This window comes from Gopherus flavomarginatus, chromosome 1 (genome assembly GCF_025201925.1).
Source record: "Gopherus flavomarginatus isolate rGopFla2 chromosome 1, rGopFla2.mat.asm, whole genome shotgun sequence".
Classification (NCBI taxonomy): Eukaryota; Metazoa; Chordata; order Testudines; family Testudinidae; genus Gopherus; species Gopherus flavomarginatus.
This window is the reverse complement of record NC_066617.1, coordinates 231,096,463-231,111,660: the sequence shown is the minus strand read 5'-3', so window position 1 is coordinate 231,111,660 and position 15,198 is coordinate 231,096,463. Positions and strand designations below refer to the sequence as shown.

Here is a 15,198-nt window from a genome sequence, read left to right as displayed (position 1 = left end):
TGAAGTCAGTGCAAACTAAAATTTCATACAGACAATGACTTGCTTATACTGCTTTGTATGCTGTACACTGAAATGTAAGTACAAGATCTATATTCCAATTGATTTATTTTAGAATTATATGGCAAAATGAGAAAGTAAACAATTTTTCAGTAATAGTGTGCTGTGATACTTTTGTATTTTTATGTCTGATTTTGTAAGCAAGTAGTTTTTAAGTGAGGTGAAACTTGGGAGTACACAAGACAAATCAGACTCCTGAAAAGGGTACAGTAGTCTAGAAAGATTGAGGACCATTGGTCTATCCAAGCTAGCAGGTAACAAAAGCAGTGAAGAAACCACAGCAACAATTTGAGAACAGGTAATGAGAGCCCAGCATGGACCCTGGGTATGTAACCAACTTGCTAGCTCATGCTGTAGGGTGACCAGATAGCAAGTGTAAAAAGTCGGGACAGGGTGGGGGTAATAGGTGCTTATATAAGAAAAAAAACAAAATCACGATTGTCCCTATAAAATCAGGATATCTGGTCACCCTACCATGCTGTGCTGTCTTCATTGATATTGTTGCCTACGCCAGCTGGAGTCAGGCATGGGTAAGTGAGCCCATGCACAGCTTTTGCTATGTAGGCATACCCAAGTTTGAGCTCTCACCCTTCTCAGCTGAAGCAATCAGAACTGAGCCCATTACTCTGCAAGGGCCTGCATGTGCCCAGCTGCTGCACTAATATAGAAGAGCAGGGTGGCCACAAGTGATGTTCACAACTTCAAGACTTACATGCAGAGCAAGTGGAGCTAGCGGCAAGAGCCACTCTAAGAAGGGTGGGGAGGAGGTAGGGCATGACCACAAAGCACCGTGCACACAACAGCCTCTTAAGGCAAGTGGTAGTGCATTGTCTGTGCCAGCAAGTTCCAAGAGGCATTGCATCTCCCATGATGCAAGACTGTCTAGAGGTTCCCTGGGTGGAGCAGCTGTGTCTTCCTCTTTTGGATGGTGGGTCCGTCTAAGGTCTTGTCTACTTTAGGAAGATAGATATGTTTGTACAATGAGAGAGAGGGGGAGAACACACTGCATCACCCTAGTGCAGACTGGGCAGGCTGTAGCTTTACTTCAATTTAGCTGCCCAAGGTGAACCCTAGGCTCCCCCTCAGGATTTTCCCTTAAGGTTCACCTTCACCCTCTAAATCAATGTAAAACCGCAGCTTGCCCTGTCTGTGTAACACATTAACTATTATATGGTAAAAATACAGCTTTTCCTAGTGTAGGCCAGGCCACAGGGCGTTTGTCCTTTCATTGCACGTCAGCCTTCTTCCATCATGATCTGAGCTGGAAGACTGGAGCAGTCATTTCTGCGATGGGCCCTGTGACAAGTTGTGCGTCCTGTCTGTGCAATTTAAGAATGGTGGATGGTATTATTAAATTGTATCATGACATTTCTGTGTCCTGGAAAGCCTATATGTATGTGGATCCATCAATGGTGATAGAACATGCAGCTAGTACTCATTAGATGAAGGACAATGGGGAATACTTAACATTAATGATGGTTGTTTGAGCATAAAAACGTTAAGCTAAAGAGTGACTGCAACTTAGGGGAACGCCATTTTTATCCATCTTCTCTGAGGGAGGGTTTTTCTGGAGAAAAGTTACCAAGCATAGAACAAAGAAACCCAGGTGACTAAGAGGGGTTTAAATAAGGAAATATACAAAAAGCCTGAGGGAGGAGAAAGAAAGGCTACAGGAGCTGGGGAAGAAGACTCTATGAAGGAGAAACAATGATCCCACCTGCCGGCATTATATACGTGTATGTATACCACATGGCCCCAGGCGGTAACATATTTGTGCTCTGTGCAGTATGCTAGGTAGCCCCTACCATGGCTAATAAGTTGCTGATTTTTGGACTTCTATAGACTATGCTGGGGTTAGTCACTGAGCATTAGTTGACCTGAGTTTTATCTTTAGGATAGAAGAGATAATTTAGTTGTTTGGTTTTTAACTTTTGGGGCAGCTGACTCACTCAGTGCTAAAGTCCTGTCCAGACCAGACTCCTCTGCATTCACTGTCTCATTCCCCCCTCCCCATCCACTCCCTTGTGACAGAAAAAGTAATTAGCTTCCAATTTCACCAGCTTTTGGCAAAGTGAGGAACGTTTGCTAATCTACTTTTCTCTTGGTTCTTTTCAGATCGATTCACGGAAGCGTCTGGCCAAGACAGTGCTGGTGTTTGTGTGCCTCTTTGCTTTCTGCTGGCTTCCTAATCACATCATCTATTTATACCGGTCCTACCATTATTCAGAGGTAGACACCTCAGTGTTGCACTTCATCACTAGCATCTGTGCACGAATCCTGGCCTTTGCTAACTCTTGTGTAAACCCTTTCGCGCTCTACTTGCTCAGCAAAAGTTTTAGGAAACAGTTCAACAATCAGCTGTTGTGCTGCAGAACCCGTCTCCTCATCAGGTCCCAAAGCATGGGCAGAAGCACCACCCGAATGACCTCCCTCAAGAGCACCAACCATTCAGTGGCCACCTTCAGCCTCATCAACGGCAACCACATCTGTAATGAAGGCTGTGTATAGGGCACATAGCAGGGGACAGCTTTGGAAACTGTTGCGCAGTGTAGTTAGCATGGCTACCTGCTCTGCTTTGCAGGGATAATGCGTAGCATACATGCATAGAGAAATCAACTGCATACAAGAACTTCCAGGTACTTAGGGCCTGACACCGTCATAGTGAACGCCTCATGAGATGTGCTGAATGCCTTTATTGCCCACCGATTTAACGAGAGTTGAGTGCATTCAGCCCCTATAAGACCAGGCCATCATTGGCTTGGAGTCAAATCTTGAGGTCCATAGTTTTGCCTCAGTTCTGACTCAGGCAGACTCCCACCACAGTCACATAAAAACTGTGTAAGGGATTCAAGATTTGTCCCATTGTTTGCAGAAACAGCTTCATGGGGTTTTTTTTTCTGTCTTGTTTTTTGGCTGAAGTAAACTTATCTAAATGACAGAGAGCCTTTTAAAAAAAGTTAAGTGTAGATCATTTCCTAGAGCTGTCAAATATTTATAAATGTTTTGAATACAGTAGTCATAGTGTAAAAAGATTTTCACAGTGTTTACTGGAGTGCGCTGGCCCCATCTGAAATGAGTAGTAGCTTGTACACTATCAATGTGAAAGCAGTAACATTTGAATAAATGTGAGTTAGAAGATGTTTACAGTTTGAGTGTGCGCATTTCGCCATATTGCAGAAGAAAAAGCACAGCACTTTGAGAGTTACTGACTACTCTGTTCTTCTCTTCGGGGTGCAAAATAATGGGGAGTTACATTATTAAATGTGTAATCCAGAATTTTAGTTGTGTTTGATTAAAGATGAACAACAAATGTCAAATGAAGCACAAAAGTTCTTTGTGGGGATGTATTGTAATATGGGGGTGTACAGTGAATGCCATTAAAAACTCACGGCCTGATCTCAAACCCATTACAGCAGCTTTATACCTGTATCTCCACTGAAATCATAAAACTGGTGGAGAATCAGGCCTTCAGTATTTTCCATTGCCCAGTGGTTAGGGCACCATGGCATCCATTATTCTCAGAATAGGAAGATAATGTGCCACAGACACTGCAGATTGCAAATCCTGCTTTAACATACGGCAAAATCAAATTCCCATTGAAATAACTGTGATATAGATCGAGCTGTACAGTTACAAACCTCTTAAAGCAAACCAGTGCAAATGAGAGCAGAATTTGACCCTTGGAGCAGTGAATGCTGAGTTAATGGTGCACCTTGTTGGGAGAGAATCAAAGAGAAAGAGAGAATGAAACCAGCAAAACTTGGTGGTAAATTTGTATTGAAAATGCAAAAATATAATGTAATGGTTGGGGTATAATCAGACCAAAACCACCCAGTGCCCACTGAGTTCAACAGGAGGTGCCTGCCTGCCTGCCTCCAATGGTAGACATTGGATGTTCAGCAGTTCATGGCTTGGTTTCCTGCTGTTTCAGTCTATGCGAGTGTGTGTCCTCTGAATTTTAGTTTGTGAGTTATATTAACTCAGCACTCACAACTGTAGAAACTAGTTTTGCCTCTTTTAAACGTGAAACCATAGATTGTTCTGGGAACTCATGACTAGGGCCCTACCAAATTCATGGCTTTGAAAAACACATCTGATCTCCTCCCGTGTAATCTGGTATTTTGTGTGCTTTTACCCTATACTATACAGATTTCATGGGGGAGACCATTTTTTTCTCAATTTGGGGGTCCTGACCCAAAAGGGAGTTGTAGAGGGGTCACAAATCTATCTTGGGGGGTGGTCACGATATAGCCACCCTTATTTCTGCACTGCCTTCAGATTTGGGCTGCCAGAAAATGATGGCTGTTGGCTGGGCACCCAGCTCTGATGTCAGCACCCCATTAGCAACAGTGCAGAAGAAAGGGTAGCAATACCATGCAATTACTTCTGCACTTCTGCTGGCGGTGGCTCTGCCTTCAGAGCTGGGCTCCTGGCCAGCAGCTGCCACTTTCCAGGTGCCCAGCTCTGAAGAAAGACCGTTGCTAGCAGCAGCACAGAAGTAAGGGTAGCAGCACCGCAACCCTCCCTACAATAACCTTGTGACTCCCCCACACAAATCCTTTTTGGGTCAGGACCCCTACAATTACAACACTGTGAAATGTCAGGTTTAAATACCTGAAATCATGAAATTTATGATTTTAAAAATCCTATGACTATGAAATTGACCATAATGAACTGGGAATTTGGTGGGACCCTACTCATGAGATTAGGCCCAGGTTTGGGAACCTTTGAGAGATTCTGGGTTGCATTTCAAGCAGTTCAGGAAATCCCAAATGAGAGGAATATATGTGGTTTTGGATTTTGCAATAAATATTTTCCATGCTCTAGTACAGTGGTGGGCAACCTGTGGCCTGTGGGCCACATGCAGCCCATCGGGATAATCCGCTGGCACACTGTGAGACAGTGTTTACATTGACCATCCACAGGCACGGCCACCCACAGCTCCCAGTGGCCCTGGTTTGCTGTTGCTGGCCACTGGGAGCTATGGACAGCCATGCCTGTGAACAGTCAATGTAAACATTGTCTCGTGACCCGACAGCGGATTACCCTGATGGGCTGAGTGGGGCCCACGGGCCGCAGCTTACCCACCACTGCTCTAGTAATTAAGTAAATTCAACCAATGTGAATTAGTAGACATGATGAGGAAACTGTTTAGGGCTTAACCGATGTTGAGTGGTACCATACAGCATAAGTTGTCCCACTGATGTCAGACGGACCTACTTGTAGATCAGGACACTACTTAGGCCTTGTCTACAGAACTTCAGCTATGTGAATAACATAGCTAATGTTGACGTACTTAGATCTGCTTACCGCGGGATCCATGCTACACGATGTCGGCTGGAGATGCTCTCCCGTTGACTCCTCTTGGGCTTCTCATTCAGGTGGAGAACAGGAGTCAATGGGAGAACGATCTGTGGTTGATTTAGTGGGTCTTCACTAGACCACTAAATCGACCGTTGATGCATCAGTCACTGCGCGTGAATCCCCCAGTAAGTGTAGACAAGCCCTTAGTGTGAATAACCCATTAGAGTCTGGTGCTAACTGACTATTGTTAGTTTTCACCTTTCTGCTGCAAGTATGAATACTGAGATCTAGGAGGGCAGAATTGGAGAGGTTTGCTGTTCTGATTTAAAAATACAAACACAAACCGTTTGTTCTTCAAAAGCAAATGTCCTAATTTTGGTGCACAAGATAGGATGGGACAGCGCAGAGAAAGAAGAGAGTTCTTCCTAGTTACAAATTCATGTATGACTGTCTGTTACTGTAGTCTCCTGATGACTCAATTTTGTTCTTCACTTCTAAAGCTGGTCAGAGGTGCGGGTGTGTATATTTCTGCTGAAAATTTCAACTTCTCATCAAAAATTTGAAAACCTTAAAAAGTGTTTGGTTTTTAGCAACGGAAAACCAAAATATTTTGGCTAAAAACTGAAAAGGTCTTGGGGTTTGGCAGAAAAAAAATCAGTCTCTGGTTTTCTGCCAAAAATATTTCAGAAAGCATCCACTTTCCTCAAAATAGTCTCCGGTTAGTCAAAAATCCAGTTTTCCATTGAAAAAAGTTTTGCTGGAAAATTTTCAGATAGCAAAGAATTGAACCAGGCTGGCCCAGACAGATTCGTCAAATGTGTTTTCTTTGCAAAGAACAAATTTTCTCTGCAGCCTTCTTGCCAGTCTTAAACTGGTACTTGTTTTTGGCCCATCGCTGTGCTAAAGTAGCAGAAAAACACAGCCTAGGACATCAGGAAGGACACAGACTTCAAGAGGTTTGTTTGTTTGTTTGTTTTTAAGGACGATGAAATATTTGGGGTTGTATTTTTTGTAGTCTATTGCTTGTCTCATTGTCCCACTTTCAAAAACATGATGTAATTTGCCACAGAACTACAAAGGCCTGAATCCTCATTGAAATCAAAAGCAATTTTACTCTTGATTTCAGTATGACCATGGATTTGGCCCAAGATGTAGTGTCAGGAAATTTGTTTTTTGTATTTTGTTTTAGCACTAAACAGCAACCTGGAGTTACAGAAGGTATACATCAAGCCAAACTATTGTTTAATCAGACTATAATGCTTTACACAGCAGAGGACTTTTGCCTTTGACTTCAGTGGGGCCAGAGCCATGGCCAGGATTTCAGTTTAAAATTGCATTGGCTTAGAATTATTCTTTTAGAATTGTTCATAAGAAAAACACCAGAAACAATCTAAAAAGACAAGAAAAGCTCTGCAATTGAAAGGTACGAATCCAGCTCTCTCATTCACCATGCAACTCTGCACCAATAGCGCAACTGTAACCCGGTGTTTCTAAATATTGCACTAGGTCAAATATGTAATTATAGACCCTCAAATGTTTATGCTGCATGGCAACAATAACTAAACAAGCATAGGGTGGAATATAAGTGTGATATGGTTGAACCCAAATATTTATTTTGGGCAGAAAAGATTGCCTTTTACTCTGAGCAGCAACACCTCATTTTTCATTTAAAGGACGTTTTTTAACCTAGCAAGGAAACAGGAAATATGGCATATTGATAAACATATAGGCAATTTTCATAATTAATTTGATCAGTATGGAAGTAAAGCTGTGGCCATAGAATAGAAAGATGACATTTTCCATGCATGATTTGGCAAAAGATACTTCCATTATTGCTTGTGCCTCTGCCCCTTTGACAAAAAAATCCAATTGTAGAGCAGAAAATCTGTCTTTATTCCATGAGAAAACACTGTCTTTCAGTCTAGCTCAGGTTTGGCCTCTAAAGGCATGAAATTCATTGCTGCCTAACTGAGCAATAAGCAATCCATTGAATGTTGAATGTGTGGTTATTATTGCCAGTGTTATCCATCATTATCACAGTGCAGCTGAGAGTACAGATTCTGTGGAGCCACATAAGATGTGCCTATATAATTTTTTAAAATGTTGTTTAACCCGTATATAGTAATGGTCGAGAGAAAAGAGGCAATTGTTCAGGGATGCAGAGGAATATACAGAGGACATCATCTAAAAATTGAATGCTTACTGCACCTCTATGGCAGTATCTGTGATAAACCCTACACTTCATCCAGTTTCTAATGGTACCACTGTATATAATCTCTCATGATAAAACAAATATTACTTAGCCAAGAGAGATTATACTTATTACTTAGCCAAGAGAGCCATAAGAGATTGCAGTTAAAGAGGTAGTTGATTTGAGGGTCACTTAAATCTGTATTTAGGATCAGAAAAATATACAATTTGCCATTACTGTGAGGATGCGGTTGGCCAAGTATTTGTATTTTGGTTTGTATAGTTCATGGGCTAGTCTCTGCTTTTAGTTTTACACCAGTACTATTCACACACACGTAATTAAGGCTGGTTCAGGACTATACACTCTCGACTAGATTTTGCTTTCTGTTGTGTCAGTGTAACTGAGCTGGCCCGGGATTTATAAGATTGACCCAGCCTCAGTTACATTAATCAGTACCAATCATACTAACAGAAAGCACGTGGCTTTTTAATTACTAGAACTAGATGTGGAATCTGAGTTATAGAAATTTAGTATGGTTTTAAGCCCCCAATTCTACGAAGATGTACACACGTTTAACTTAAGGCACATGCACAGGTGTTTGCAGGATCAGGCCCTTAGACATGATACTGTATTGAATCAGAACATATACCACCATTTGTAGAACAATTTGATAGATCAGTGTTAATCTTTCTATGTTACATTTCATAATGATTAGTTCACTGGGAATTATAAATCTGTGTTGTGCCACAGTTAGCAAAGAGACTTTTTTACAAATCTCTATAAAATCACATTCAAACCCCCTCATTATTTTAAAGTATATACTTGCTTGTTTCTGGAAATAGCTACTTTATATAATGCACGTGATTAGTTTGCTTGAATATTTACAATAAGTGGAGCCATGATGGTAAAATTCCTATGGAATTATGGATTAAATCCATTTCAGTATAAATGAATTAATTATACGTCAGGCTAATTAATGATAAATATCCTCTTGCTGAGAAGTGTTGCTGTTTGTTTGCAAGACAAGTCAGACTCTAGGTCCTGCACAGTATATTGATTTGAATGAATTTTGTATATTTGTGAGCACTTTTCCTCCTGGAGGCAGATAAGAGGGCTATTGATAACCAGACCATCACTGGACATAAGCATTTAGTTACAGGGACCTGTTTTCTCTTATTGTTACTTTTTACTGGAAAGTGAATGTGAGAAGTCCATGCACCGAGAGGCAGATTGTCGGTGTGTCTACACAGTGGGGTAATGTGCATGATGGGGATGTGATTTCTAAAGCTCATTAACATGATGTGCATTAATTGGTCTGTGTAGACCCTGCAGGCGTACATTAAAGATTCCCTAGTGCACTTTAGTGGACTACATTAAAGCATACTAGGGAGCCTTTAGTGCACACCAGCAGGGTTTATACAGACCAATGAACGTGTAACATGTTAAGGAGCTTCAGAAATCACCCCTCATGTAGTGCGCCTTTTCCAACTGTGTTGATAAGCCTTGAGAATTATTAGAAAATTCAGCTCTTATGCAGTGCTATTTCTCCTTTAGAGTTCAAAGGAAGTTTTCATTGTTTCCATTTTACAGTTGGTGAACCTGAGGCATAGACAGGTGAAATCACTTGCCCAAGATTACCATTGATTGCCAAGGCCACCGTCAAAATTCAGAGACCATGTGTAAAACGAATTTGTTAACCACGAAGCCAGCTCTGCCCTGTAACTCTGCTAAAGTCATGTTGTGACCAGTTTGTAACTGCCCTTTAACCAGGTGTGAGGAGGAAAGATTGAGCAAGGAGCTTCCCTCACTCTTGAACTGTCTATGTGAGGGCCTGTCAGGTTCAGCCTGTGCTCAAAGAGGCAACTCCTTTGCTATGGCCCTCAGGGGAGGGCAATGGTCATGGAAGTGGAAAGCTTATGGATCCACCCCCAGTCTGCCAGGGCTGCAGCCACCTAAAAAAAAGTTGGGTCAGGGGAGAACTCTGGAGTGAGCAGTCATTATTCCTACAGACACATTGAGGGCTAGGCAACTGAGGTGAGTTACATGCCTACCTCAGCCCCACAGTGCTTATATTTTTGCCCACTGCAACAAAAGATGGGGTGAAAATCAGGCTGCAACATCTTACCTCAGGCCAGTGGCTAAATATGGCCCTTAATCTGGTGTAAATTAGTTGTGCATGGACAAAGGAGGCTGGACAAGGTTGGTGGTCTACAGGGTATGTTCTGCACTGTGGTAAATCTGAATTTATTCTCAGTCTGGGTGTCATACTCCTGATACAGGCAGGAACTGGGATTGCAGCAAAAGCTTGGTATTTTACCTGAGGTATAGAGATTGTGTTGGAGGGGGGGGAGGGTCCCTCGCATAGTTCAACAGCAATGCATCCCCTCTGTCCCATTTATAAGCAGCACCAATAAGCTTCAAAGGGGATTCCATCTAGTGGACACAAGGCAGGGCCTTGAGATGGTGATTGAAAGCAGGGCTTCAACAGTAATCCAGAGCCATCTTCCCATCCATGGAGGAAAAATAAATGTGTTACTATAAGTGCTCTGGATGTGCATTTGGGACCAGTTGTTTACAATATGGAATTGGTCTGGAATCTCTTCAGGAAGGATGGCAATCCATGCACTTTAAAATTGTCTCTTAAAAAGACCATTTAGTATTTGTGTTTCTACAGAAGTATTATGGTGGTGGTGACCAGTTAGCCCTTCTAGACCAGATTTATTAACGCTTCACACTTATGCGGTTCAAAGACACAACCCTCCTTCGTGTCATGTTCTGAGTTTAGATGTACAAGTGCTGAACAAAACCTGTACCAATCTCCAGGTGTGTATGATTTTAATATCTACTCTGAATATTTATTGCCTTATCAAGTAATATATGCATTATTAAACCATCTGGCTAGGATTACTGTATTTTAGTTATTGTGTACAGAGATAATGAAGTTTATTTTATTTGAAACATGCATTGCTTTCTCTTTTCCAGAATGCTGTGTAGTTTAGATGTGAAATCTGTTGATCAAATATTTTTCTTATAAAATGAAAACTTGTATTAATAGTAATGATTCAGCTCCTTTGAAATAAGACTCAGAAGCCAATTTATAGGAAAAACTTCAAACGCTAAAGTATGTGTCCTTAGTTTCACTTGTATGTTTCTGAAATATTTTCTAGTTTTCAATGTGCTTTTAAATGCTCATGAACAGCCTATACATAAATGTGGACTCAAATCAAATGCACTATCAAAAGATAAATATTGAATGACATGAAGTTTTGACTGAACAGCATCCCTGTAGCTAATAAAGCATGACAGATGAAATAAAAATGTATCTTCCTGGTTTAGAACAAATCTCCTGTTTGCTAAGTGTGTGTTCTGTTCAATTTGCATCAGCTGTCAAGCATTTCAGCGGCTTTTCCAGTGTTGATCAAATGTGGAACTTAAACTTAAAATCCTTGAGCTTTTCTTTGTCACTGGGAGTTCTTACATTGGGGGTGAATTTGGTCCATTTGTCCATTTTATCTATGATGCTGATTTATAGCAGCCGAGGATCTGGCCCTTAATGTTTTACTTTGCTGGCAGTAAAAATATGTCATTTTAAGGATTATTAAAACTAAGCAGGAAAGTGTTCCTTAGGTGAGGTCCTGTTAGGATGACCAGATGTCCCAATTTTATAGGGACAGTCCCAATTTTTGGGTCTTTTTCTTATATAGGGTCCTATTACCCCCACCCCCATCCGGATTTTTCACACTTGCTGTCTGGTCACCCTAGGTCCAGTTAGCTACCAAATCTCTGACAGCTGTGGCTGGCATCTGTAGCCAAAAGAATGGCATTCATTAGAACCATTGAATTTCCACGATTATCAGTTACAGGTAGCAGAGTTCAACTGAATTAGTCTGATTGATTAATGGACATTCTACATTAGGGAAATTGTCAGCAGCTACACTGATGGGAGTCTTTCCATTGACTTTAGTGGGCTTTGGATCAGGTCTACTGAAAGAAGTTGATCAGCCTTGGTTTAACTTTTATTCTGCTTTGACTGACCATCCATTGCATAGCAATTTCGGCTCTTGTAGAATCAATGGCAGATTGTGTTTAAGAGAGCCCCTATGGACCATTTATGATCCAGGATGCAATAATGTCCTTCACTAAATATTTCCCACACCTGATACAAAACAACACTGTCAACTGGACTCAGAAATAAAGAGTGAAGGAAGCTGTATGGCAGTAGAATATCAAAGTAACAAGACTGTTCATTCAAATCCTGCATATTTCAGTCCCTTCTCTTTGGCATGGTTTGATCCATGTTTATATTCCAGCTCATTCTCTTTGTTCCATTTCTATCCTAGTAATTCCATTTGTATCATATACAGTATCCAGATACCAGGTTTGTTTATTGAAGGAATTCTTTTCAATGCAGTATTCACACTAGCTAGCTTGCCTAATTTTTTACCTTTGAACGGTGAGCATTATTGTTGTGTGTGCTGTATTGCTACTCTCTTATACTGCATTTTGATACAAAACGGGTACTTTCAAATTAATAAGTGCTATAATATGTAAGAAGAGTACTATATTTGAATTGAGTTTTCAGACAGCATATGCACTCAAACTAAGATATTTCAATGTGTGTGTGAAGTGAGGGAATATGAAACTTGATAGTCACAGATTCTGTATATTTTTAAATGCAAATTTAATTCTGTGGATTGCACAAAACAGGAAGCCCTTTTTACTCCATGGAACACTTATTGTCTGCCCAGAGGTGTTGCAAGTTTATTCATAACACAATACTTTAAGACGGTCCATCTTTGGAACTGTAGGGGAAGATCAGATTCTAAACTTATGCCATCCTGATCCTTTCAACTGAGACAAGCAAAAGTTGTGTCATTATGACAGTGTTTTGGTGAACAACTATCTACTTGGAATTAAGTGAACAGATATTTTCACTCAGCCACCTAGGGCTAGATTTTTAAACAGGTATTTAGACACCTAAAGGTGCAGACAGGTGCCTAGTGGGATTTTTAAAAACATCTAGGTACCTAACATCTACTGGAGTCATTGAAAGCTGGCCCCTAGATACTGCGATGATTGGTCCATTAGAAATGCCCTGATAGATTACAGCAGATAAAATTAGATTGACTGTTGAACAACCTTATAAAATGTCTTTGAGCCATAACATGGATAAACTGTTCTGGAAGTAATGTATCTATATAGATAATAAATAAAATAAGAATTGCCTGAGGTCAGGTTAAATTACTTTGGGACACTAGAAATGCACAGAAGCTAGGGAATTGACACTAAAAGTGGAACACTTAATACTTTATTCATTAAGCATTACTGAACACTGATGTGGCTGCTGATCTACTGGTGAATATGTTGGAGTTCAGTTAACATTAGTTAGCAGTACACCTGCATTTACTTTGGTATGATAGGTGTTGTGAACTCTTTCCAGGTACCAAGGCCTGGATTCAAAGCTAAAATAATTTGTTAAATATAGATATTTTCTGCCACAAAATTCGGGCTATATTATGATTTTAGTTGATGGGATTTGGATTTGATATTTAAGATGTCAGTCTAGCAGCTCCTCATTAAATTTCTGCCAAAAGTGTAAAACAAATATTAAATAGACTCTAGATCTAATTATATTTATTTTTCAACACGGTTTGCATTAAGCTCTTGATTAATTAGTACTAACAGGGCCCTGATTCATGGCTATTTTAATAATGGCTGCATTAATTTTTTTCCTAGGAATTATATGACGATGATTCAGGCTAGTGAATCAATTCTATTGCACGTATATGATCTAGATCGGCTCCTTATGTTTTCCTAAATCCCCCTTTAGTATAAGGCATGGTCCTGTAAATTACTGTGTACCCTCAACTCCTGTTGAATTCTATGTGAGCTGAGAGGAGAGCATTTGACAGCTCGCAGAACTGGGCTTCTACCTAGAGAGATTATTTTCCTCCCAAAACCCATGAATTTATTAACAGAAACTGTGTTTAAAACTATTGAAATCCCATGAGCAATTCCAGTAAAACTGGAATTGGGTCTTTCATCCATTGAAAGTAAAAACCTTTGGAAAGAAGCCATGGCACACAAAAATAAAATAAGCTCCTTACGAAAACAAAGCTTCCGAGAACATCAGAGGAGCAAAAAGCAGAATCCACTAACATCTTCCTGTACCAAACAAAACTACTGGATTTAGCACTTAGACATTGTGGTGACAGGTAATCTAGAAATACCTAAAGTAGATTAGATGCATGGAAATGAGCTAACCCCTATTATCCAATAACATTTTAGTTAAAATAATTATTTTTCCAAAATACGGGAAATTTGCTGTTTCTAGTCAAAATGATTAGATCAATTTTAACAGATATCACTAGATATTTTCTCTGCATTCAATTTTTCAGCCCAGAAAGATGTTATTTTAGTCTCTGCAAATAGGGTTTATAATAAAATCGCACGACTGACTTATAAATAGTCTTTTCCTTTAATCAACACAGTAGTCTTACATAGCAATGACTAAATGAGTGTCACTACAGCTGGTTGCAGTGTGTACCAGTACATCAGTGATTACATTTCAATTGTCTTAGGTAAGGAACATTCACTCATAAAGAGAGCTAATGAAAAAAACCTTCAGCAATAACTAAATCTAATCTCATTTAAAATAACCCATCAATCACCTTCTTGTTAAGTCCAGGGCTGCAGCAGCAGACCAGTGATTAAAAGACTTTGGAAAAGAACAAATGCACTTAATTATTTTTCAGTTCAATGTAAAATGGCGCAAGTAAAAATCTGAGTAAAAACATAAATGGAAGCACTAACCACTATTATTGCATTGCTCACATAGGCTCTGATCCTTTTCCCAATAGAGTCAATTGGAGCTGGGCCCACACTTGGCAACAGGTTAGGCCCAGATCCTCAAAGGCATTTAGGAGCCTAACTCTTTTTGATTTTAGTGGCAGTTAGGCACCTATATACCTTTGAAGAGTTGGGCCCAAGAGTCTATAATGTACCAATGTACTTATTAATTTTATTATTTTATGCTTACTTTGTAGAGCAGGGCCCCATTGTGCTCTGAGCTGTCCAAACACACAGGTAGATATTGTCCCTGCCACGTAGAGCTTCCAATCTAATCTGAAACAAGTGAATAACAAATAATGGCAGGGAACAGCCAAGGGAAAATGAGCACAATAAGATCAAGAGATTCCATATGTGTACAGCTTGATCGCTCCAAATAATTTGAAAGTTTATCTTAAAATAAAAATATCAGCTATCCCTGGCTGCTGGTCAGTCTATCATCAGTCAGTCGTTGATTTCTTGTAGGTACCACATAAAAAATGGGTCTTGAGCAGAAAAGTGAAGAAGAGAAAGTAGGGGTGTCATGGGGTACTCACTCTCCACAGGTGGTGCTTCCTCCTGGTTGTTCTGGGGATTATCTGTCTTCCTGGTCTAACACCTCCGCTTGCAGTCTCTTCCCTCCCCTGCCCCCATCCTCCTCTTTCTCATGCTGCAGCCCCTCTCTCTCCAGAGCTGCAGCTTCCTCTTTGAGACTAGACTCTCTAACCAGCTCACAACAGTCGAACCTCAGAGTTATGAACTGACCAATCAGCCACACACCTCATTTGGAACCAGAAGTACGCAATCAGGCAGCAGAG

The 15,198-nt window shown here is 40.4% G+C and overlaps 1 protein-coding gene and 1 long non-coding RNA gene across 2 annotated transcripts in view; one reads left to right on the top strand and one right to left on the bottom strand.

Annotated features, from left to right (window-relative positions):
• GRPR (gastrin releasing peptide receptor) overlaps window positions 1–2,565 on the top strand; it is a 32,498-nt gene extending 29,933 nt beyond the window's left edge. The window contains exon 3 of the mRNA XM_050964286.1: window positions 2,173–2,565. Within this exon, the coding sequence (XP_050820243.1) occupies window positions 2,173–2,565 (393 nt within the window). The remainder of the gene's footprint in view (window positions 1–2,172) is intronic.
• Window positions 1–14,990, bottom strand: part of LOC127056789 (uncharacterized) — a 48,693-nt gene extending 33,703 nt beyond the window's left edge. The window contains exons 1-2 of the long non-coding RNA XR_007775916.1: window positions 14,938–14,990; window positions 14,592–14,677 (exon numbers count right to left, since the gene is read on the bottom strand). This is a non-coding gene — a long non-coding RNA (uncharacterized LOC127056789). The remainder of the gene's footprint in view (window positions 1–14,591; window positions 14,678–14,937) is intronic.
• Between the last annotated feature and the right edge of the window lie 208 nt (window positions 14,991–15,198).